This window comes from Pygocentrus nattereri, chromosome 9 (assembly GCF_015220715.1).
Source record: "Pygocentrus nattereri isolate fPygNat1 chromosome 9, fPygNat1.pri, whole genome shotgun sequence".
In the NCBI taxonomy this organism is placed as follows: Eukaryota; Metazoa; Chordata; class Actinopteri; order Characiformes; family Serrasalmidae; genus Pygocentrus; species Pygocentrus nattereri.
The window spans coordinates 18,537,890-18,562,230 of NC_051219.1; the positions used below are offsets into that span (position 1 = coordinate 18,537,890).

A 24,341-nucleotide genomic window follows, 5' to 3' on the forward strand; every position below is an offset into this window, starting at 1 on the left:
CTTCTTGGATATGTTGACACTGTTATGATGTGCAAAACAAGTTCCATGGTAACCATTGTCAAACAGTGGAACGGGCTGCCTGGGAGAGCTGGGGAAAGCCTCTTTGTTTGTTATACTTGGCCAGGGCTTCCCCTTGGCCTTACGCCCCTCAATTCTGTGAGGGGAACCCGCGAGAGGATTTGCTTTTTTCCACCAGCCATGCTCCTGCCAATCTGGCACACAGAATTCCTATTTGCAGCTGCTGTGCTTCTCCAGAAAGCCAACTCGATCTCTGCAAGATGGTGATTGGGTGGGAGTCCTCAGGAAAAGGAAGGGGCCATGTTGGATGGAAAAAATGAAGCAGAAGAGAAAAAGGGGGCCAGAGATGGAATTTCTTCTGGATGGCCTAATAGGGTTTCCCTCAGTAAACAGCAACGGAGCTGCTGTTGCTACATTAATAGCAAGTTACTATGAGAGGTGCCCCTGGACCCCAACTGTTAGATGTTTTCATTATGAGGTGTTGATCAGGGAGATCCTACCAGGCACTTCAAGACTCTAATGCATTTCTGCTGTTCAAAACGCTTTCATGTCCAAGTGGATCTGGTAGCACTATTAGAATTTTAACACCACTCTGGAAATCTCATAAAGCCGCTAATTGGGGAATTCCCTCATCGAGTGGTTGTAAGTGCTTTTTAAAAGCGTGGCAGTAGATGCTGACACGTTTCAACATGAGCTTCCACCAAACAGCTTCAAAAATAACTTCTGCTGCCATCTAGACAGGCCAGTGATGTTCACTGGTGGCACAGTAGCAGTTGCTGAACGGGGGAGGCCTGGGTCACTAAGGTACAGGAAAGATGAGAATTGAAGAAAGTCCCATATGTCTGTCAGAGCAGAGGTGTCAAGGTATGGTTCCGCCCACAAACATCTCAGTATTTGATGTCCTCCAAGGCCTTCACACACATTCACTTTTCATATGAGTCAACCAGTGTGCCTTTCTCATCACTCTTTTCGTTAGTGGCTTTGCTAAGGGCCATGAAGGTTTCTGTGGTTGCGTCTGATATGAAACTTTCTGCACAAGATGTGTTGTTACACATTTCACTATGAGCAAACCTGTGGTGTATTTTTCAAAAGAGATTTGCTGAGCTATCCAGCCAACATCTCTTGCCCTTTGTATAAAAATGTGTTTCCATTTCTTCATAGCAAGCCAATAAACCAAAGGCATCTTATTGTAAACTCTCTCGTTGGCAAGAGGTTAAAATGGAATGGTCACATGGTGCCTGCTAACCATGCAATCATGCACACTTGATATAAACAGATATTTCTTCTGCCACAAACAAGTGATTTCAGTTCAAATCCTTTCTCCCCGTCATCAAGGTTTATCCATGACATAAACAAAAAATGGGCTGGATACAGTTGTGGGGGCTTTAAACAGGCCTGGCTCCTAGCACTCTAAGTTACACAGTCCTCAAAGCCTTTCCACACTACAATCTAAGCCTGAGGCAACGGAGAGGCGAAGTTCTTCCAGATGGAGAATAGGAGAATAATTTAGATAAAGCACGTAGGGTGTGCACATTAGTTACAGGTCACTTGTGTCCGCTAAGAATGGGAATGTTCACTTAAACATAAATAAGAATAGCAGTTTATTGCAGATATGTGTCTGTTGATTAGTGAACATAATGTATTTTGAAAGGAATGATGGAATGTGCTTGAAGTGATAACTGTTACTGATTTTTATCATTTTACATGGTCCAAAAATTCTGCAAAAGGCTCCAGTAATTTTAGTTAAACAATGCTTTGCTCCAACAAGCAGGAGAAACTAACAAAATCTTAAACACAAATCCAAAAAATGTTGGGACAGTATGTGAAATGGCAATAAAAAAGAAAACACTGATTAGTAAATTCTGTTTGACTTTAATTAAATTGAAAACAGCACAAAGAAACAGCATTGTATGTTTTATCTTGAACTTTATTTTCTCTTTTTCTAAATATAAACGCATTCCAAATTCAGCACCCGCAACATGTTCCCAAAAATTGGGGCAGGAGCAAGTTTACCACTGTGCTACATAACCTTTCTGTTTAAAAACACATAAAGGTTTGAGGACAAAAGACACCAGTTGGTCCAGCCTAATTTTGAAAAAAGTCTAAGCCTGATTTTTTTCTTCTGTTATATAAGTCCTCAACTGCACAACAGTATGGTGCCTTCATTTTCATGTTTTGAGCTTAATAAAGTGCCACATGTTTTCAATGGGAGACAGACAGGCCAGTTCAGCACCTGCACTCTGTGATTACGCAGCTACTGCTTGTGGGGCAGTTGTGGGCTGGAGGTTAGGGAACTGGCCCTGTGACTGGAAGGTGGCTGGTTCAACCCCCAGTGCCGACAGCACATGACTGAGGTGTCCTTGAGTAAGACGCCTAACCCCCAGTTACTGCTCCAGGCAAGTGTGCTCACTGCCCCCTAGTGTGTGTGTTCACTAGTGTGTATGTGGTGTTTCACTTCACGGATGGGTTAAATGCAGAGGTGGAATTTCCCTGTTTGTGGTATTTAAAAAACTCACTTAACGCAAACAGAATGTGACTTTGTGTTATTTTTAAATAAGCAAGGGCGTCCCTGAAAAAGACGGCATCTAAAAGGCTGAATATGTTGCTACAAAATGTGTTCAGCAGTTTCACAGATGTGCAAGTTAACCACTAAACTGAACTTTAGCAACAGTTTGGATGGTACTTTTTCTTTGGCCCACAGAACATGGTGCCAATTATTTCCATGAACCTTTTCTGCAGTGATATCTCCACATTACCTAAATGTTTATATGTTATTATCCATTGTAGAAGTTTAAATATCTAAAATCTTTTCAATCCCTGGCTGAGGAACATTAATTTTACACTGATGATACATTTTAGCAAAGTGTCAAGCCTCGACTCAAACTTGTTCACGAAGGATCAGGCCTTTCCTGGATTGTCCTTTTATATCTTAGCACAATTCCAGCTCCTGTTTAGGGTTTTTTTTTTTTACGTTTTATAATGCTTCTATTCCTAATTTGCCCCATCCCAGCTCTTTTGGAACTTGCAGGAGGTGATTTCAGAATAAGTATATATTTACTAAAAACAATGAAGCTGATAAGAGAAAACATTACATGTGTTGTCTTTGTACTGCTTTTCAAATACAGGTCAAGGTAGATTTATAAACCGCTGTTGTCTGTTTTTATTTAATTTTTAGAATTGGGTTTGCAAAATATATGTTTTGTTGGATGATTTACTGTTTACTTTAATGGGATGCCCCAGTCTGATCTGATTACTGTAATTTTGGAATGTTGAGTAATGGCTGATGTCCAGTATCTAATCTGATCCCAATGTTAATCCAATTACTTAATCTTCAGTGTGTCCACATTCTGGACTGATATGTTTTGTTTTTTGCAAACAATTTTTATATAACTATTTTAAAGTTTGTTTTATATTGGCTTATGATCAAAATTGGCCATCTGTTCCTTATATTATCTGCAGTGCAGTTGCTGCAGTTTTGATACGGGTGTAGTGGTTTACACTCAGAATCTATGACTTTTGTTTTTTTTTTTGTGGGGACTGCTTATGCAAAATCTATAGTGTTGTGAATATACTATGATTTCATATTGCTCTAAGGCATGCAAACTAACCTGTGTAACGTTCGACAGGGGAGAGACGAACACAGATGAAGCTAACAATAAACCAGGGATAGACCGAATTCGAAATCCACAAAACCAGTTCCAAGTCAAAACACGAAAAAGCCAAAAACCACCAGCTAAAGTACAAAAGGGTGAAACTAAAAGACGAAGTCGGTAGGAACGAGAGAAAGGGGTCATAACATATAATCATAGGAGATATAGAAATCGCTCAGTATGTTCTTATGGTGGAGAAGCAATACCTCACACTGAACCCTACTTTGGACCAGTCTTAAATAGTGCAAAAGTAGGTCAACCTGTACAGGTGCGTCAGATCAATAATCAAGAGACTGCGAGCGCTGGTAGCGACGCGGGCGCTCGTCCCGAGGCATGCGATCTCCCCATGCTGTCTGGCCCAGATAGCATCTGAGTCCACCTGAGGTGTGACAACCTGCCCCTTTCTCAGTTCTCAATGCATTGTTTCTGCTGATGCTGGTTTAAAACCAAAAGTTATGTAGAGCAGCTGGTAAAGGACAATAGTTTTGTTTTTAACCAGTTATAACACACAAGTGAAAAATGCAGCAATAGTATATTTTATACAGAGAAAATCTATGTACATTTTTTGTTCATCAAAATACAAACAATGTAAATATACCCTCAGATTTTGTGTTATGATTTCTTCACGCTAAAGGTTAGATTTGGATCCAACCTGTGAACAATTGGTGTCTCTCAGCTAAGCAGTCTCTATAAAAACTGACAGAAGTATATAAATGGTATGTAAATCCTCAGAAGTTTTTTGTCACATCAGATTTTTCCACTGATCCTGATAAATCTGGAGAAACTTAAAATCAGCTGATATTATTGGCCACCTGATATACAATGACAGTATGGCAGCAGCATTGAAATAGCCAGAATGAAATGCATTAAGTGTTGCTGTTAGAGGACTGGTTCCCGCTTGCTCCCTTTACTTTGCTTGGTCTCTAGGATTGGTTGCTGGGGAAAGGGTCTAGTGGCCAGGCTTGTGGTTTACTTTCTTCCTGTCTGCTTCTGCAACTTCTCTGTGGCTTTTTTGTCTGCTCACGGTCAGTCATGCCCACACTGCACATGCAAGCACTCACTTTCATACAATGTAGACACTATCTGGACACGTGTTACTCTGTATGCATGCAGACACACTTGTTACTACTACTACACACATACACAGAAGACATCATGGACTGAGTTAGCTACTGAGCTCTCCACCTTTGCTTCATAAACAAGTATTTGCATTGGTTCTCCACTCTAGCCAGACACTCATCCATTGTACAGGCTGGTCAGCACGTTCACATTGCCGGCTTCCAATGGCCAGTGTATGCCAGCCCTTCACGCCTCTCCCTATAGCCCTTCTGTGTTGTACATTGGTCAGCTATGTACTGTAGCTGTCTTGCCTTTTTTCCCCTCCCTTCTCTTTACACGTTGGAAAATCCTGTGGCTCTGGTCACAGACATGAAAACTTTCTTTTCAGCTGTGAGTTGTGAGAGGGAAGTCCATTGGTTGCTTGTATAAACAGGTATTTGGAGGCTGTGGCAACAGCAAGGCCTTATGTTTAGATTTACTGTCCACAGTTTAGTACTGCTTCTAGTTTAATTCCCTTGAACATCTGCAGCAGATAAGACGCAGTGGGGAAAACAGATGCCATCCATACAGAGCGATTAGAATTAGCAAAAAACAGCTAATAGACTGACATTTTTTCTTTAATTGCAGTTTACTTGAATGATTTGAGGGATTTTCAATTTCAGTGTAGTTCTTGTTATCTTTATCATATTACTGAATTTGAGTTTGGTCATTTCATAGACCTCTAAGATGCTATGTACATTGGTCAGTACTAATAAAATTAACATTTTTTAAATTACAGTTATTAAACCGCTAGCCCCTGTTCATTCTCCACAAAGTGAGGAATTAAAAAGGCAATCAAGTAGAACTGATAAACTTAGTTTTAAAGTAAAATAGCTGCAATATGCCACTTTGTAAGTCTGTGCAACAGTGCAGGATGATGACTGTTTTTTGCCCTTGTCTCATGACATGATGACTAGCTGCTTCAGTTTACAGTACCTTTCCTCTGTGTCTCCTGACAGTCAGTGGTAAAAAAGAAACTGACTAAATATTTTGATATTTTTACCACAAGGCACTATGTTCATCAAAAATGGCTTTCATTTTTGCCCATCTGGTTTGCGATTGGTTGACAGATGTTCCTGGTTACAAACTGATTTTAAGCTTCGACTTTAATCCTGTGCTGAACAATTGCATTATTTGTAATGCTAAAGGCAAAGGTAGTTTTTAAACTTATTGTACAAGCCTGTCCATTTCTTCTAAATAAGATACCCATCAATATTTACCTTCCATAAAATATTCAAAATTACCATTAATAATTAAACTAACTGCTTAATCCATCCTTCACATGTCACACAAACAGGGCATTGCTGCTATGGCAACATAACAGTTTATTTTCTTAAGCTGTGAAAAGGGAACTGGTGCCTGATGCCTGTTATTCTAGTTTGGTGTGCCGCCCCTCTACAGTATCCTGCTGCTCAAAACCTAGGCCATGGCGCTGAGCATTGTGTTGCAGTGCCAGGGTACACTTAGGGCTTCCAGCCTAGAGCTGCCACACACTGATAAAAACTGACACGACTCAGAGGATGTGGCCTATCAGGCTGGATGACATGTTCTTCATGCTGTGCATTCTTTCAAACTGACACCACTTGGACTGTGGGAATGCACAGCAAAGTTCAGTGACAATCTGCCATTGCTGGCACCTCTGTGACTTAGAGAACTATACAGGTTCTGTTCAGCACTTTAGTTTGTGTACTGTTCATTCATCAGACATATTCAGTTGTTCACTAGAGAGATGCAGTAACTCTGGTAAAATCATTAGAGAATAAGAAAGACTCCTGCTAAACCCCAGTCGTAGCACAACATTCAGTCAGCCCCCTTTCGAGCTGAAGTCTTATTTCTAAAGCATACTTGAATTTCATGCAAAATTTGTTCTTAAACATTCTGAGCATTTGCATGCGAATCAATATTCAACTAAATCACAAACAAAATAAGCACATGTGAACAAGCTTTTCAACTTTTTGAAAATTGTGTCCAGATACTTCAAGCCTTTTTATAACTTATTAACTTTGAATAAATGAATGTGCAGCTGGACAACCTTAAAATTTGCAGAATGAGAAGCTCAGAAGTTGCCTGTACAATATTTGGAAGAAAGAATGCAACACAGTGGAGTGAAAATCATGTTTTACTTAAAATACTTTCTGTCAGGCCAATGGAAGATTTAGACTTATAACATGTTATAAGTGCAGCTGTTCAAAAGTAAATGCTTATGGTGCACTTCCAATTTCTATATGTTCTAAAAAGACAGTATTTCTCACCCTTGACATACAGACAGGGTATGACATACAAGTCAGGGTAACCAGACTGATGTTGTAATCCAGTTGTAGTAAAATCCTTGATTACACAATTGTACATGGCTTTGTTCCCATGGTGGCTACATTAGGTCAGACTTGTAGGGAGGAGTTTCTTAGGTGGTAGGTCCCCCTCCTGTGTATCATGATAATATCAACCACCCCACACACCTTGATGCTATTTTTATCATGTGGAGGCCATAAAAGTTTCCATTTGTGCACCCTTGGTGAGTGGAGTTAAAGGAAGAACAGGAAATGACTGCCAGTGTAGAGCCTTCACTGCATGCTGAGGCAATGTAATAGCATAGAGGTCATCCCTCTAGTGGTCATTTTAGGTCAGTGCAGTTTGGACTGTATGTCTAAAAGCAACAGTACACTGATAATTAACATCTTAGTTAAATCAGGTGTGTTTGAGCAGGCAAATCTCTAAACTGCAGGAATCAGGTCCTCCAGGAACAGAGCTCCCCCACCTGTTGTAAAGAAACAGTTTAGCGAAAAATCTAATTTACACAATTCTCTACTTACTCCAGACTTACTTTATCAGCCAAAACATGTTTTGTGTCCAAATTTTGCTTCTTTATTTTAGCAAGAGACTAACACTAGAGTTCAACAGTCATCCGAATCTTTTCCATAAATGCATCCTCAAAATGTCTCTCATCCCACTTAAACCACATCCAGGGCCAACCAGGTAAGGTCAGACAGACTTGTCAGTGTGGTTTAGGATAGAGGCCTCACAGTATGGCTTAGTGTGAACTAAAAATAGAAACAAAACTTTATTCTTTATTTGAACACAGTAATCAGCCGCAGGTGTTAGAAATTCGACTGCTTGTACACACATCACACTGGATGATGCAGATTACGTTCTTGATATTTGTTGTTTCTTTTAATTAATTGTTCTTTTTGAACTGAAGATATATGTTTAGAAATAGAAACAACAGGAATTATATCTAGCGTGATGTGAAGAATAACATGATTCAGTACAACCATAGCATCTACACCGTGTAGTTTTTTTTGTAGCTCACAGTGCATCAAATTGTGCAACCCTGAAGACCTAGATGTGGTTTGAGAGATGTTTTGGAGATTTATTTATGGAAAATATTTGGGTGACTTGACTTTTGGTTTTATGTTAATTGTTGCTTCTCTGCAAAACTAAAGAAACAAATCTAGACACAAAACATGTTTTGTCTGATTGACCTCATCTGGAGTGTTGAGCAATATCAATGTATGTTAGAACTATCCTTCTGATAAGAACATCTGTTTATTTTCATTTCCTTCCTTTTTTCCTTTCTCATTTTTTAATTTTCATCCCGTATGAATTGCCTACAGAGGAGTTGGAGTGGAATGAAAACATTTTTTTTGTCAAAGTCTGTTTTTCTAAGAAGTGGGAAGCACTTTCCAAACCCCTAAAAGTAGGTTTGCACGATGGAGTCAAGGACAAAGCAGAGCTTTACGGGGTTGTATTTCCTTGAATGAAGCCTCGATACCGATCATGGGTCTCTTGAGCTTTGACTGAGCGCCATGCTGCTCAGTCTAGTTGCCTCTTTCATGTTCTAAACGACCCCCTCTTCTCTGTCTCTTTTCCTCAGTTAATGAGATCATAAGGAAGGATCTGACGGGCGTGCACAGCAGAGGACAGACATAAAGAAAGAATGCAGCAGGAAGTATGTGGGACTTCTGCAGCGCCTATTTTTCCCCGACTCATCTTGCATTTTACAGACACTGCCACCACCATCCGTTGAACTGTGAGGAGGAGAGCAGTAATCCGCCCCTCTGTTACAAAGTCTTTTTGACCTGCAAACTTTCTGAAGCCACATGGAATAAGTTTCATAGCCTGCACAACCAAAGACCATCTGAACCAGCTGTTAGGACACCAGTGTGTTGATGTTTAAACAGTCCTGCGGTTCCAAAATCTAGCCCTGACTGGTCATGAAATGTGGCTAGGGTTGACCTCATATGTCATTGTGTCAGTGGCTTGTGTTCTCCAAATCCTCACAAACAGTTTAGATTGGATAAAATGAGTTAAATCCATTTTGTTCTCCTCTGATTTCATATTTCATAACCCTCTGGCTCACTTCAGTAAACTCTCGCTTTAGTACGTCTGGAACAGTTGCTTCATCTTGCATGGCTTTTTGTGTAGATCACTGGTGCCACATTCTCCAAAGCATCGGCACATTGCTCTGAAGGAAAGCCATTTATGATTATTTGAATGAACCATGCCTCTGTTTACATTTGATGCCTAAATGGAAGATTAAATTAGTTAATGAAACTAATAAACCTTAAACAAATGAAACCAAGTTCCCATTTTGATAAAGTCCTTGTGCATTTTTTGAATTGCTTATAATTAATTTGCACTGTCCTTACAGAGAATCCTTAAATGCAACTTATGCACTTCTTTCCAGTGAATTATATTTACTTTTGTATATAGTTTCTCTGCAAAATTAGATTTTTAAATATTTTTACATTTGTATATTTTATTCTATGATATCAGCATCTAGTGTTGTAGAAAATACGGCTAAGAACGTTTTTTCATACACTGTAAATAATCAGTGATCATTATATCAGCCTGTGTGCCTTCAGCTAAAATAAAACTGCATTGACTCTGAATTGACTAATAGCTTGTATAGGGTTAGTACAAGTTTTTGTATCTCTACATCTGATTCTGCTACATCTCTTAACATTTTTGCCATTCCTACAGATATTTACATCCAGTTTTTTAGAGACTGTGAGGAGAAAAACGCAAGACTTGCACTTCATTTCACTGTTGTGTTATGTTAATATAACTAGTAATATGGATATTGTGCTTCATCTCACAGTGGGTTTTGCCATAATAGATATGTTGAGCACATGGATAAGATTTGTAATGGATTTTTACAATTTGTAACATGCAAGATATTTGTAAATATGCCGGTGTCCTCTAAGGACAAGGAATGCGTGATTTAGTAACCAAAGAATTTAACTTTTCTTGAACATTTCAAAGGGAAGATGGCACTTTTTCTAATTTGTGGCACTCATTTTCTAATAGCTTTGAGATACTTTTGATAAGAGTCATGGAATATTTTATGTGCCTATACATTGTTTGGCTAAATGGCCTGAAGTGTATAAAAGAAAGCCATTTTTATATCAATAACAGAGCCATTCTCACAGTGCATGGTGCTCTGTTCATCATGGTAAACCCCTGAATGTAAACTCATTGTTTTTACTGTAAATACATTTGGCTAAATATGTATAAAATATTCTGCGTTTTAGAATTAGGTTGTCAAGTAGAGCAAAATATTTTTATGAACTGAATCAGTTGTTTTTTTTGTTTTTTTTTTTTGTTGGTTTGTTTTGATTTTTATTATCATGTAACCAAGGCTGTTGTAATACATGAACTGCAAACTATAGGCAAAATGCATTTAACTTTTTTTATGATATTAATATAAGATAATGCCATCTATAAGATGTTTGCCAAAGAAAAGCTATATCTTCTAAAATGTCTTGTAAGGGGTATCATACGTGCCAGTTTGACTTCATCCTTGCAATGAATGTTTCAAAGTTGATGCTTGTCAAAAAAATGAGCAATAAATCTGACTGAAGAGCTATTCTGTTTGTAAAATAAATGCTTGATGTTTTCAGGTATGAGCGCATGATTACACCAGTCCATGTCATCATTCGATTAAGAGTTAAGCTTTGCACATTGCCTTGCTTGGCATGTTCACAACTCCGATTCCTCAAACAAATAACAACACGCCAGCTTGTAGCTTCCCTCGGTCACTAAGCAGCCGCTTGTTTGGGCCCTAACTGGGAGAGGGCAGTCTGAATGAAGCCACTGTTCAGGATGTCGCTTGGTATGACATCACTTGCTATGAGCAATAAATAAATTGAGGCACCCATAGGTTTCCACTGTACACGAATACATGGACTAGTTTTGTTTTTCTCTATTACAGATATGCTGTGAGTCATTTGCTCTTTATCTGTGATTAAAGAATGAAACCAGCTCTCGCCACATCAGATGCTAAAAGAACAAATAATTCCCTAAAACTGTTGAGATCATTTTCCATGGCATGAAAGACTGATCCAGCCTAGCCAGTGTGCTTTAGCCATTCATTCACTTCTGGAAATTAACGGATGTAGCGCACAGTGTTAGGGCATGATGTCAGTGCATGTTCATGGGACACGCCGACCAAAATGAAAAATTTAACCATCTCTACAGCTTTTGTAAATGTGCCTACTCACCACCTACTGCAGAGCCGCAGCAGTCTCTCAAGCTAGGTTTTACAGTTTAAAGACTCGGCAGTCCCCCTTCTGATGGACATGTCTTGAAGATGGGAGAATCTACAACTGCTTTGGTGTGGATTTTTGTTAAGAAGCTGTAGGTTTTTACAACACAGGAATGCATTGACTAGTTTAGCTTATTTTTCCTATTGCAGACATGAGTCATTTGCTCTGTATCTTTGATTAGATAATGAAACCAGATCTCACCACATCAGATGCCAAACAGCTTACTAGAAACTGGGACCATTTCCATGAAATGAAAGACTGAGGTAGCCTAGCTGTGCTCTAGCTACACAGACTTCAAGAGAAACAGCTGATGTAGTGCTCTGTGTTTGGACTTGATGTCAGTACATGTGCATATTAATGCGGCCCTCTGGCCAAAATAAGAAAGTGACCATCCCTACATGTGTCATTAACATGCCTACTCATCTCTTGCAGTGGTAAGACAGTAGCCTCTCAAGTGAGTTTGTGGTTTAAAGACTGTAAATCCCCCTTTTGATGATGTACCTTGACAGTGGGAGGATCTATTGAAAAACTGGTGTGGATTTTCGGGGCTGGCTGTCTGAATTTTTGCTTACAAATGTAGCAGGAAGCTAGACAGAAAATGCTACTGCTGCGAAGAAACCTGTTTCTTCAGTACACGAATACACCAGTTTTGTTTTTCTTTGTTACAGATATGCTGAGTCATTTGCTCTTTATCTGTGATTAGATAATGAAACCAGATCTTACCACATAGGATGTAAAATATCAAATAACTCTCTAGACACTGTTGGGGACCATTTTGCATTAGAAGAATGACTGAAAGACCACATACCAAATGTGCTGTTGAACTAAAAACCTTTGAATGAATTTTGGGGAGTTAATTTCATTGTTTTAGCCCACAAATGCAGAGAAAAGCTAGAAGGCTCTGGCCCAGTCCCATTTCTACCCCTTGTTTTCGAGTGTTACTGTAAGAGGTCAAAAATGAATGAAGATTTAAAGCTGTGTAACTCTGTGAATTTGTTCTAGAACACTATCAGCATTTTCTGATCTGCAATACCTCAAATAGCCAGTAGGGGTAAGTAAGCAGTAAGGGGAGCAACCAACTCTCTTCCTTCTCATTCATTAAATGCACGTTGTGAAGAGAGCGTGTGTTGGCGAACCTTCTACTCACATAACTTCTTTTTTATGGCATTTACATTACTTGCACCTAACAGGCTATAAGCGGTGCTGTGTGGGGCAGTAGTTCTGACCCCTGAGGCACCAGAATGTAAATACTGCACCATTTAAACTGAAATGGAAAATTTCGCTAGCTAAGCTAGCTACCGAGACATTAGCACACTTCTAGCCTTTTTTAAAGCTTGACCATAATACCGTAATACATCAAAGTGACATTAAACTAAGATAATACATTTTTAACAGAGACAACATTCACATTTTGGGGTTCTTTGGTCGTCTTGCTTGTTTTTTTTCTCATAAAACTCCATAAGGAGTGCGCCCCTGAAAAGCTTCTGTTTGGAGAGCCACGTAGTCTCAACACTTCGTCCTTCCCCTCCATCTCAGCAAAGATCTGGACACCCTACCCCTAGACGTGAACGCGCTAAACAGAGTTATAAGGGCTAAGTGGTCGGTCAAGGGGTGGAATGGTATTGGGCCTAATGCCATTCCCGCAGTATAACTGTGGTATCTGTCCTCAAATCATCATGATGGAGAGAATGGATTACTTGAATGGCAGAAATGGTGTAAGATTAGGACGACAAGCTAAAAGCTGTTTTTACCAAACAAAAATGGGCAAAAGTTGTCTTTTGCTTCCATTTTGTGTTCAATAGGGACAGAATTGCTATTTATGATCTGCTTTGTTGGATATGTGACTGATACTCACTTTGCCCTTGTCCACTTGTCTGTAATGCTGCACATTCTTAAATATACATTACATGTAAATATACATTATTATAACAACTCCCAAGGATTGGTGTTTGATGTTATGCCATCCAAGCATACTGTTCTGTGATTTAAAAAGAGCTAGCTTCGTTGAATTTATTCACCAATATATCAGTGGCTAGCAAGCAATATACGCCAGCCTGATATAGCCATCTTAGAACTTAAATTCATAAATCTGCCAAATTCCTATTCATATTCAGAATACGTTTAGAGGAAAGTGCTTGTATACTCTGAGAAACTGCATCTTTTGTCAAACCAAATTCCCAAAAGGTTGGGACAGTAAGTAAAATGCAATAAACAAATAAATAAATAAATGATTTATAAATCTACTTTGACCTGTAGTTGAACCAAAAATATAGTTTTATCTTATCAATTTTATTGATTTTATTGCATTCTGAAATTGATACCCACAATCTAAGACTATATTATTGTAAAATACTTCCAAAACATTTTACACAGGTTATGCCCACATGGTTAGGTATATAAGGAGCACCCAGAAAAGGCTTAGCCCTTCGAGCAAGCAAGGATGGGTCAAGGCACAGCACTTTGTTGAGAATGCATCAGCAAAAATTCTGACAGTTTTAAAAAAAAATGTTCTTTAGCAAGAGACTGCAAGGAATTTAGATATTTCACCATCTAGAGTGCATAATATCATCAGATAACATGTCATTCAGAAAACAATCACCCATTTGCAATTGCTTCTCCTCCTTGTGTGAGACCAAGAAATATAGCTGTAAGGAGGTGGCCATAATTTTATGCCTTATTGGTGTGTAATCTTACTCAGGTAAACTGGTTCATCTTGCAGAAAACAAACTACCTCCAAACTGTGAGCAACTGCAGTAATTTTCGGCTCAGGATAAAAGCAGCTGTTTCAAAAGGAATCCACTGCTTGGAAGTGGATTTTAGTGCAAAGCATCCACTCTGATCCAAGGTGGCTTCACAGGAACTTCAAGTACTTTATATGTCTCATACAGCACAGTCATCATTAAGAAGTAGCCCAGCGGTATCACTCACACCTGCCAATGCCTATAAACTGGAGATCTGAAGGACGTTGGTGAGAGAGATTACCAAGAGGCCAATGACAGCTTTAAATGCCACTGTGTGCACATGGCAACCCAACACAGAAATGGGCTGGTGTTCTACCAATTTGTCCAGATTTTTCTTAGGTTTTACTGCATTTTTAATGTTTAGCCTTACTTTGAGTGTATTATACAGACACAGCAAGCTGCTATTACTTCCCTTAATAAAGAGATTTATGCTATGAAAATACCCTATAATTTTAAATACTGGTAGCATTTTTGATAGTGATTTTGGCAAAACATCCTACTTACAGTTTTATGTGAAGCGCTACCTATAAAGACAGTATGTGCTACAGTAGGACATTTTGACAGTGTAGAACAATTCATCAGGACATTGGCACCTGAATGCTGTTCCAGCTCTGATGTAGGATATCTAGGCAGTTGTCTATTAGTGAGAGCCACTGTGGTTGTTTACACCAGTTTCTTAAATGTGCACATGAACATTAATATCTTGTGTTGACTCTGTACTTTTTGGTTTGAGGTACGGTGGAAAGCGAAAAGCTACACACTCAATAATAAAAGTGGCTGTGCGTGTTCTAACTTCCTCATTGCTGCCATCATTTTAATATTTAATCTACTGTATGCAGTCAATATTGTCTGATTTGTGTTTATTGTTGAAAATATGTGATAAATTAGCACATTAGACAGTGCATCCCAAATGAATAATGTTTAGCTAGCAGACCAAGTTACTAATCTTAGTTGTTCTCTGCGACATAGCTAGATATCTAAATACTGAGAACTGAATAAAGTCCACGTGTACATTAAAACAAAGAAAATTCATGAAAGTGTCATTGAATGCACTTTCGAACAAATGCCTGCAAGTGGATACAAAAGTGATGGTACATGTGTCTGATTCAATAGCCAATGAGTGCAGCTGGGTAAATGGAAAACGAAAACACAGTGATTTCACAGTGTTTTTGGCCAAGTGATGGTGGATTCTGTACAGATCTGGCATACAGATTTGGGCCAGTGTGTTTGGCCCTATTCTGGACAGTCAAACAGAGCCAACATGAGCATGCACAGCTGGCTGGACCTGGGCTAGAAGTAGGCCAGCATTTCATGGCTAGTTGGGATGGTTCTGCATAATCTGACTTATGACTGTGACACTGGTTCACAATAGTTTTGAGATAAAGGTTTTTTCAAATTTGCCACTATTTTACCATCATCAACAATATATATTAACACTCAGAAGAGAGATGTAGGTTCACTGGTCATTTTGGATAGTAAGGAAAGGCTATATTTGTGTTGTGGATATTGTCACCACCATTGTTATTTTATTAATAAAATCAGTGTGAACAAATCAGTAGAAAAAGGTAAGGGTTCTCTGATGTAAGGCAATGGAACCAGACTTTTTTTCCAAGTCATTTTTAGCCATTTGTTTTGGTCCATCCTTCATGAAATTTACGCACAATGTACAACCCCAATGAAGTTGGGACGTTGTGTAAAACAAAAATAAAAACAGAATACAATGATTTGCAATAATGCACAGAGGTCGCCAACTTTCAGTACTTGTCTGACTGCATTGTGCTAAGTGTAAAGTTTGGTGGAGGGGGGATTATGGTGTGGGGCTGTTTTTCAGGAATTGGTTTCGGCCCCTTAATTCCAGTGAAAGTGTTCCAACATGACTGCACACCCGTGCACAAAGCAAGGTCAATAAAGACATGGATGAGCAAGTTTGGTGTGGAAGATCTCAGCTGGTCTGCTGAGTCCTGACCTCAACCCAGTAGAACACCTTTGGGATGAATTAGAGTGGAGACAGGCCTTCTCGTCCAACATCAGTGTCTGATCTCACAAATGCATTTCTGGAAGAGTGGTCAAAAAATCCCATGAACATGCTGCTAAACTTTGTGGAAAGACTTCCCAGAAGAGTTGAAGCTGTTATAGCTGCAAAGAGTGGACCAACATTGCATTAAACCCTATGGATTAAGAATGGGATGTCACTCAGTTTCATATGCGTGTGAAGGCAGACGAATGAATACTTTTGGCAATATAGTGTGTGTGTGTGTGTGTGTGTGTGTGTGTGTGTGTGTGTGTGTGTGTGTGTGTGTGTGCAGAAAGTGCACTAGATTCCATTTATGAATGTAAAAAAAGACAAAAATATTGCAATGCAAAATGTTATGTCTGTTGAAGACTAACCGATTGTGGTGTTGTTTCTCTTCAGATGGGTTTGGGGCACTTGCAGTGATTCACCTTTCAACATGAATGCAACCTAACACATGCTGCCAAAGCAAGCCAACAGTCGCTGAAGGGCAAGAAGCTAAATGTCCTTGATTGGTCCTTGATTCAAAGTACTGACTTGGCTTTGAAAATCTTTGAAGAGGGCCGTCCATGATTGCACTTGAACAATTCTATTAGAAACAATAAGGAGGTTTCCCTTCTGCCTGGTAGATCTATCAAAAAGACTCAAAGCTGTAATTCAAGGTGACTCCATTAAAAATATAAACTAAGAGGGTTTTCTTTTATCCAACCCATTTACTCTGCTGGTTTCCTTACTTGCTTATTTATTTATTAATAGTTGCTTTCTTTACTGGACTTTAGGTCAGCAAAAGGTGACCGTGAACAGAGATTATAGCTTAGTGGAAGTAGAGGAGAGTGGTGCAGGTTCAAATCCCAGAACTTACTGGATATTTCTAGCTGTGCCCTTGGGCAAAGCACCTAACACCCCGCTAAGCCTAGGACTCTCCACAAAATCCCTTTCTTTAAGGGCTTGTTCCACTTTCTCTGACCAAACTCAAACTGCTATGGTTTAAAACTGTGAGCTTGCCGTTCTGGCCAAAACATCCCCCAGCTTGAAACGGTACTACTATGTCTTTGAAATGTATGAAACATATCTTATTATGAGTTTCTCTCATATTATTTCATATTATGTCTTTCGGTTCAGGACATTTAAGATATTTGACTATGCTTGTATAAAATGGAAAATTATAACACAGAAAACCACATAAATCTGACTTTTATAGCTTCACAGCCTTTTATATCATGGAACTCAAAATAACTGTGCCATACTGCAACTATGCGACAATGCTTGTAAATGTCAAACATTATAAAGATATTATGTTTGTTTCTGTTGACACATCAAGACACAACCCATTTCTTTCATAGGCCTGTTCAAAGGACGCACTTTGGAAACTCAGTAAGAACTCTTGGAACAAAGTTGGCTTGTCTTCATATGGCTGGCCATCCTTTTGTTTACTACACTGTTTGTTCTCTGCATTAATTAGGTGAAAAAATTGATGAAATCACTTACCTAAAAATCCTTCGGTGCTGTTTAAAGACAAGCACTGTGCTTAGGGCTGATTTTTACTGCATGATAGACAAACTATTCATCATACTGTTCACAGCATTTGTAGGTTTTAATTATGAGGTTCATTCTTACTGGCCACCAGAGGGGGTGCAAAACATAGTGAATACTTTGTACACTTGGAAACAGGGTCAAGATCTTGTAGCAACAATCAGGCAGTGACATGATGCCTGATGTAGACTGTAATACAAAAACCCTGATCACACAAACAATTTCCTCTTCTTATTGTGACACAGTAGCTGTTTCAAAAGATACGCTGTAGTCTGTGTGGGCTGTATTTCACTGACGGCTGTTACAATTAGAAGGTTCCTTCAAATACAGCTGAGAAATGCAGCCTACATCTCTATGGCGATTTGTTTTTCTTTTTTTGTAGGATTTTTTTATGTAGGGCCATAATGAAGCCATAGTTTCTGTTCAGGTGCTACACAGATGCACTAGGCATTCTGTGCTTTGACCCTGATGATTGCCATGTAATTTGCAGTTGGTCAGCCCTGAGTGGACAGTCTACATAAATCAATGTGTTCTAAATCAGTTTCGCACAAAAACAAAGTGGTAGCCCATTGTCTTTTTTGCAAACAATGACAATGTATAGATATTCACTACCATTCAAAAGTTACTATAAACAGAAATAGTCTATGTGAAAATGAAAGCAGCTTCACTAATTCCTCAAAACTTTCTTGTGTCTGTATGACTATGATTTGTTGCTGGGGAAGATGTTTTGAGAATTCTTCTTGCTGACAGCAGCAATCTACGTGGCATGTTCAGCATTTAAAATGTCAAATTTTGGCAAAAGGTGAAGAGCATATCAGTCAGTGGCGTGCTTGAAGGTGGTGAGGGGCCCTTATTGGTACTCTTAAGTGGCCAATAAGATTTTTACTAGTGTCAGTGCTCCCAGGGCCACACCCCTGCATCTGCACCTGCTACATTTTTACCATGTTTGAGGACGCTACTGGAGTATACTTCATGGTTATGCTCATAAAACCCATGTTTCTAAGAATAACTATTCTTAACACATTGAATAGTCAATAATAAAACAGTAATGGTAATGACAATAACTCTACTAATGACAACTGTACTAGTTACATGAATAGCAGTAGTATAACATCCTGTCTCGCCCTGCCCTGGTCTTTCTGTTTATATCTGCCAGTGTTTACCCTCCCTCCTGTGGCTTGCTGTGTGCTTTTTTGTTGTTGTTTTGGTCTCTGTCTTGTCTCCTGTCCTCCCTCCTTGTCATCTGTCTTACCTGTGTGTATTCTGTAGCCCCACCCTCTCCTTTGCCCCAGATGTTTCTGGTATGTTCCTTGTGCATTTATACTCCTGGTTGTTTTTCTTGGCTTTGCTTGGTGTTTCAGGCCCTGTTTTGTGTTTTCTGAGTTGTATTTTATTTTCTATTATGCCACTTAAACTTTTGTTTCCGTACATTATTTAAGTATTTTGATCATTAGTATTCTTTCTTTGTTTCACCATCTTTGTGGATACCTTTTTGTCATGGATTTAAATAAAACCAAGGGCATGCACTTGCATTCTGCCTCTTCTCTCCCTCATTGTTACAACTACATGTTTAAGTAGACCAGTAAAATGTACAGTAAAATATACAGTGCACTGTGTCTTTACTTGTGTGCTTTGTTGTGTTTATTTAAAAGCGTGTATATAGAATGCAGGGTGTGAAATTCGCCTGATTTCCATGAGGCAGGCAGTTTTTAGCTTTTTTAATGCTTCGCTTGTCAGTTTCCTAGTATTCACATCAACAGTGAATTTTCTCCACCAAATTTGATACCACCTCCTTTTTGAATTCATGACAAGCAGCACTTGTAGACTGTTCCCTTTTTTTTATAATATAAGCCAATCCCAATCGATCTCTACTACTGCCATGAGCTCTTTCTTTAAACTTTGGTTTAGATCAATGGTTTCAAACCATTCTCCTGGAGTCCTACTTAATTTACAAGCCCTCCTTCAGTTTAAATGTGTGTAAGAGAGCAGCAGGTTGGTGGACTACTCTCAGTCCAGCAGTGACAGTGAGGTGTTTAAAACCTACAGCAGCACTGTAGCATCTGATTCACACTCATACTAACATAACACACTAACATGCCACCACTATGTCAGTGTTACTGAAACATCTTTTACTCAAAATGAAAGAAATCAGAAATTGTAAAAGATAAAAAGAATTAAACTCCTCCTCCTCCTCCTCCTCCTCCTCACACTACTACTACTACTACTACTAATTATAATAATAATCATCAGCTTTGTTTAAACATACAACAAACATACAACAAATAAAAATAATTCTTGTCCCGCTGTGTTTCATAGTTCATCATAGTTTTAGCACTCATTATGAATCCAAGAGGACAGAAAATCAATGAAAAGCTTACCCATATCCTTTATTTTTACTCAATAATAAGCAGTAGCACAATTCACCATTAAAATCTTGCTTTTTAAAGTCACAGACACATTTTCTGAAAAGCTATCTGGGTTGACAATTGTTTTTAAAGTCAACATAATACTCTGTTGCCTGTGGCATGTCAAACAGTGTCATATCTGAGTAGCTCAGGGTATCTTGAAAATAACAACATATGGCATGCATGACTGTTTTATGTAAATACTTTATAACTATCATTGTATTTCTACAGTGTAAAAGCAGCACTGCTGTGTCTGATCCACTTGTACCGGAGCAACACACACTAACACGCCACCACCACATCAGTGTCACTGCTGAGAATGATCCACCACCCAAATAATTCCTGTCCTGTGGTCCTGACTACTGAAGAACAGGGTAAAAGGGGGCTAACAAAGTATGCAGATCAACAGATGGACTACAGTCTGTGACTGTAGAACTATGAAGTGCACCTACACTATATTGCCAAAAGTATTCACTCACCCATGCAAATAATTGAATTCAGGTGTTCCAATCACTTCCACGGCCACAGATGTATAAAACCAAGCACCTAGGCATGCAGACTGCTTCTACAAACATTTATGGAAGAATGGGTCTCATGAGTTCAGTGAATTCCAGTGTGGTACCGTGATAGGGTGCCACCTGTGCAACAAGTCCAGTTGTGAAATTTTCTCGCTACTGAATATTCCACAGTCAACTGTCAGTGGTATTATAACAAAGTGGAAGCGATTGAGAATGACAGCTACTCAGCCATGAAGTGGTCAGCCACGTAAAATAACAGAGCAGGGTCATAGTGAGCAGAGGTCGCCAACTTTCTGCAGAATCAATCGCTACAGACCTCCAAACTTCATGTGGCATTCAGATTATCTCAAGGACAGTGTAGAGAGCTTCATGGAAAGGGTTTACATGGCCAAGCAGCTGCATCCAAGCCTTACATCGCCAAGCGCGATGCAAAGCGTTGATTGCAGTGGTGTAAAGTGCTACCATTTTACACCACAGCAGACTCTAGAGCAGTGGAGAAGTGTTCTTTGGAGTGATGAATCACACTTCTCCATCTGGCAATCGAGATGGACGAGTCTGGGTTTGGCAGTTGCCAGGAGAACGGTTCTTGTCTCACTGCATTGTTTTTCAGGAGTTGGGCTCGGCCCATTAGTTCCAGTGAAAGGAGCTCCTAATGCTTCAGCAAACAAAGAGATTTTGGAAAATTTCATGCTCCCAACTTTGTGGGAACAGTTTGGGGATGGCCTCTTCCTGTTCCAACATGACTGCACACCAGTGTAAAAAGTAAGGTTCATAAAGACATGGATAAAAAATATGACATAAAAGAAATATGCCAAAGTTATTGTCGATGGCAGACAAAGATTAGACAAAATGCTACAGTAATTCCTTACAAGTATAAAATAGCCGTTTAGTGGTTGAATCCACAACCTTGTCAGTTCAGAAAGCCAACATTAATGTATACACTGTTCCATGGAAATGTTGTGCAACAAGAAAACGCATTTAAGTTTCGTAATTTCTTTAGAAATTAGCAGGGACATATTGGGTATAAAAACCTGCATACCTGGTGCTTCCTTCAAACTGAAGAAAAGACAGGAACTTCAACTTTCTCTACCAAGCTTTCAGTTGGCCATTTCAGAACTGTCCATTTCCTTCTTTTAAGTCAAGTCAAAAATGATTTATATAGCACTTTTTACAACAGGCATTGTCATAAAGAAGCTTTACATGAGCAAGCCAACAGTGGCAAGGAAAAACTCCCTAGCAAGAGGAAGAAACCTTGAGAGAACCAAAGCTTTAAAGGGGAACCAATCCTCCTCTTTTCGACACTGGACAGCAAAACAATAACACAGTGAACAGAGAATAAGTTTGTACCATTGGTATAAAATATTTAAATACAGAAAAGGGAGAAAGCAGTTGAAGCAACGATTAAATAGTTTGAGTCTGTGCAGCAGCATCATCTGGAGTGTCAGTGGCATGCAGGTAAGGTTTGCACAGTGATTTACAGCAGGAAGCCCCATGGTGGTCCAGAAGGCAGGGGAGTAGTGGGCACCTTCTATCTAGCAGGAAAAACTAACGACCAAAGGCTTAACTAAACAACTAGGTTTTCAGCCTCTACATAAATACATTTTTGGGGAGCAGTCGTGGGCAGGAGATTAGGGAACCAGCCCTGTGACTGGAAGGTCAATGGCTCGATCCCCTGAGCTGACAGGACATGACTAAAGTGCCTTTGAGCATTTCCCACCTGTTGGACTAATAAGGATCTCTTAACTTAAATACTAAGGCTGTGTCTGAGTCTCAAACAATGACTAGAAGATTATTTTAAAGCTGGGGGGGCTTTGTTTGAGATCTTTTTACACCCATTCCCAGACTTATATGCATTTAAAACCTTCTTTCTTGAAGGCCTCAGAGATTTTTGGATCTCGCCATGGTCATATCACTCACTTCAACAAACAAGAGCAAACCAAATTCAATGTCTGAGGTTTTCACTATTGCCAAATGAAGACCAAACATCCATATATTTAGAACATGCTAAAAAAGACAAAGGTTTAAAGGGGTGTCATAATTTTTTGTATACATAGGATTGTGTGTGTGTGTGTGTGTGTGTGTGTGTAACCACATTACTTTTAAAATAAAATGCTGTTAAATAATGGAATTAGTGTAAATTTATGCATTACTGTAACCATATGTAATACCATAGAGTGTATGTAAGAATTGCATTTTAGTTTGTGGTGAAACACAGATGTTTTTAGAAATCACAACTTGTTCCTTTCATAGACTTTTTAATGGAAGCAGTTCAGAGAAAAAAAAGCAACAGGATTAGCGTGTTTTCCTATTCCTTACAACCGATAAACACCCTTTCACATATACACATGTAGTGAAAATCCTGTTAAGACTGTCAGTGTAACTTGCTTGCATGAATACATTACCATGAGAATCGAGTAATGCATCATATTCAGTGTAATGTAATGTATTCATATTTTCAGTTGAATGTAAAGAGTATAAAACATCACAAAAGCGCATTTGATATGATTCCAGTGACATGCCACTTGAGATAAATGAGAAAACTGCACCTTTAGGAGTCTCATGTTGCTCCTTTGCAAAAGCAAAGTAGCATTGCTGGTAAAGTGACATTTTTGTTTTTACAAAAGTGTTCAGGAATTTCGCAAGGAACATATTTTGTACATGATGAGTTGTTAGCCTAAACAGGGCAATGAGACCTACACTATATTGCTAAACGTTTTCACTCACCCATCCCAATCATTGAATTCAGGTGTTCCAATCACTTCCATGGTCACAGGTGTATAAAATCAAGCACCAAGTTATGCAGACTGCTTCTACAAACATTTATGAAAGAATGGGTCGGTCTCAGGAGCTCAGTGAATTCCAGCGTGGTACTGTAATAGGATGACACCTGTACAACAAGTCGTCATGAAATTTCCCCACTACTAAATATTCCACAGTCAACTATCAGTGGTATTATAACAAAGTAGAAGTGATTGGGAATGACAGCAACTCAGCCACGAAGTGGTAGGCCACGTAAAATGACAGAGGCTCAGACAGAGGTCAGCGACTACTGAGGTACGCAGTGCACAGAGGTCGCCAACTTTCTGTAGAGTTAATCGCTATAAACCTCGAAATTTCATGTGGCCTTCAGATTAGCTCACGAGCAGCATAGAGAGCTTCATGGAATGGGTTTCCTTGGCCAAACAGCTGCATCTAAGCCTTACATCCCCAAGCACAATGCAAAGTGTGGAATGCAGTGGAGTAAAACACCACCATTGGACTCTAGAGCAGTGGATATGTGTTCTCTGGAGAAGCGTGACGAATCAAGCTTCTCTGCCTGCCAATCTGATGCACGAGTCTGGGTTTGGCGGTTGCTGGGAGAAGGGTTCTTGTCTGACTGCAAACAAATGTTTATAAAATAAAGTTTGGTGGAGGGGGGATTATGGTGTGTGGTTGTCAGGTGTTGGGCTCGACCCCTTAGATTCAGTGAGAGGACCTCCTAATGCTTCAGCAGACCAAGAGATTTTGGAAAATTTCATGCTCCGAACTTTGTGGGAACAGTTTGGGGATGGCCTCTTCCTGTTCCCACATGACTGCACACCAGTGCACTAAGTAAGGTTCATAAAGACATGGATGAGCAAGTTTGGTGTGGAAGATCTTGACTAGCCTGCACAGAGTCCTGACCTCAACCCGATAGAACACCTTTGGGATGAATTGGAGCAGAGACTGTGAGCCAGACCTTCTCGTCGAGCATCAGTGTCTCAGCTCAGAAATGCGCTTCTGGAAGAATGGTCAAAAATTTCCCTGAACACACTTCTAAACCTTGTGGAAAGCCTTCTCAGA

The 24,341-nt window shown here is 39.4% G+C and overlaps 1 protein-coding gene across 4 annotated transcripts in view; it reads left to right on the plus strand.

Moving 5' to 3' along the window:
- The window catches only part of nfatc2a (nuclear factor of activated T cells 2a), a 37,070-nt gene extending 17,942 nt beyond the window's left edge, over window positions 1-19,128 (plus strand). For 3 of the 4 annotated variants that reach the window (XM_017694246.2, XM_017694245.2, XM_017694244.2), the window contains exon 10: window positions 8,638-10,632. In XM_017694246.2, the coding sequence (XP_017549735.1) occupies window positions 8,638-8,693 (56 nt within the window). In that variant the 3' untranslated portion in view covers window positions 8,694-10,632. Of the gene's footprint in view, window positions 1-8,637; window positions 10,633-16,465 lie in introns of those variants that run through there. The other variant, XM_037541014.1, reaches the window with a different exon arrangement.
- The last annotated feature ends 5,213 nt before the right edge of the window (window positions 19,129-24,341 follow it).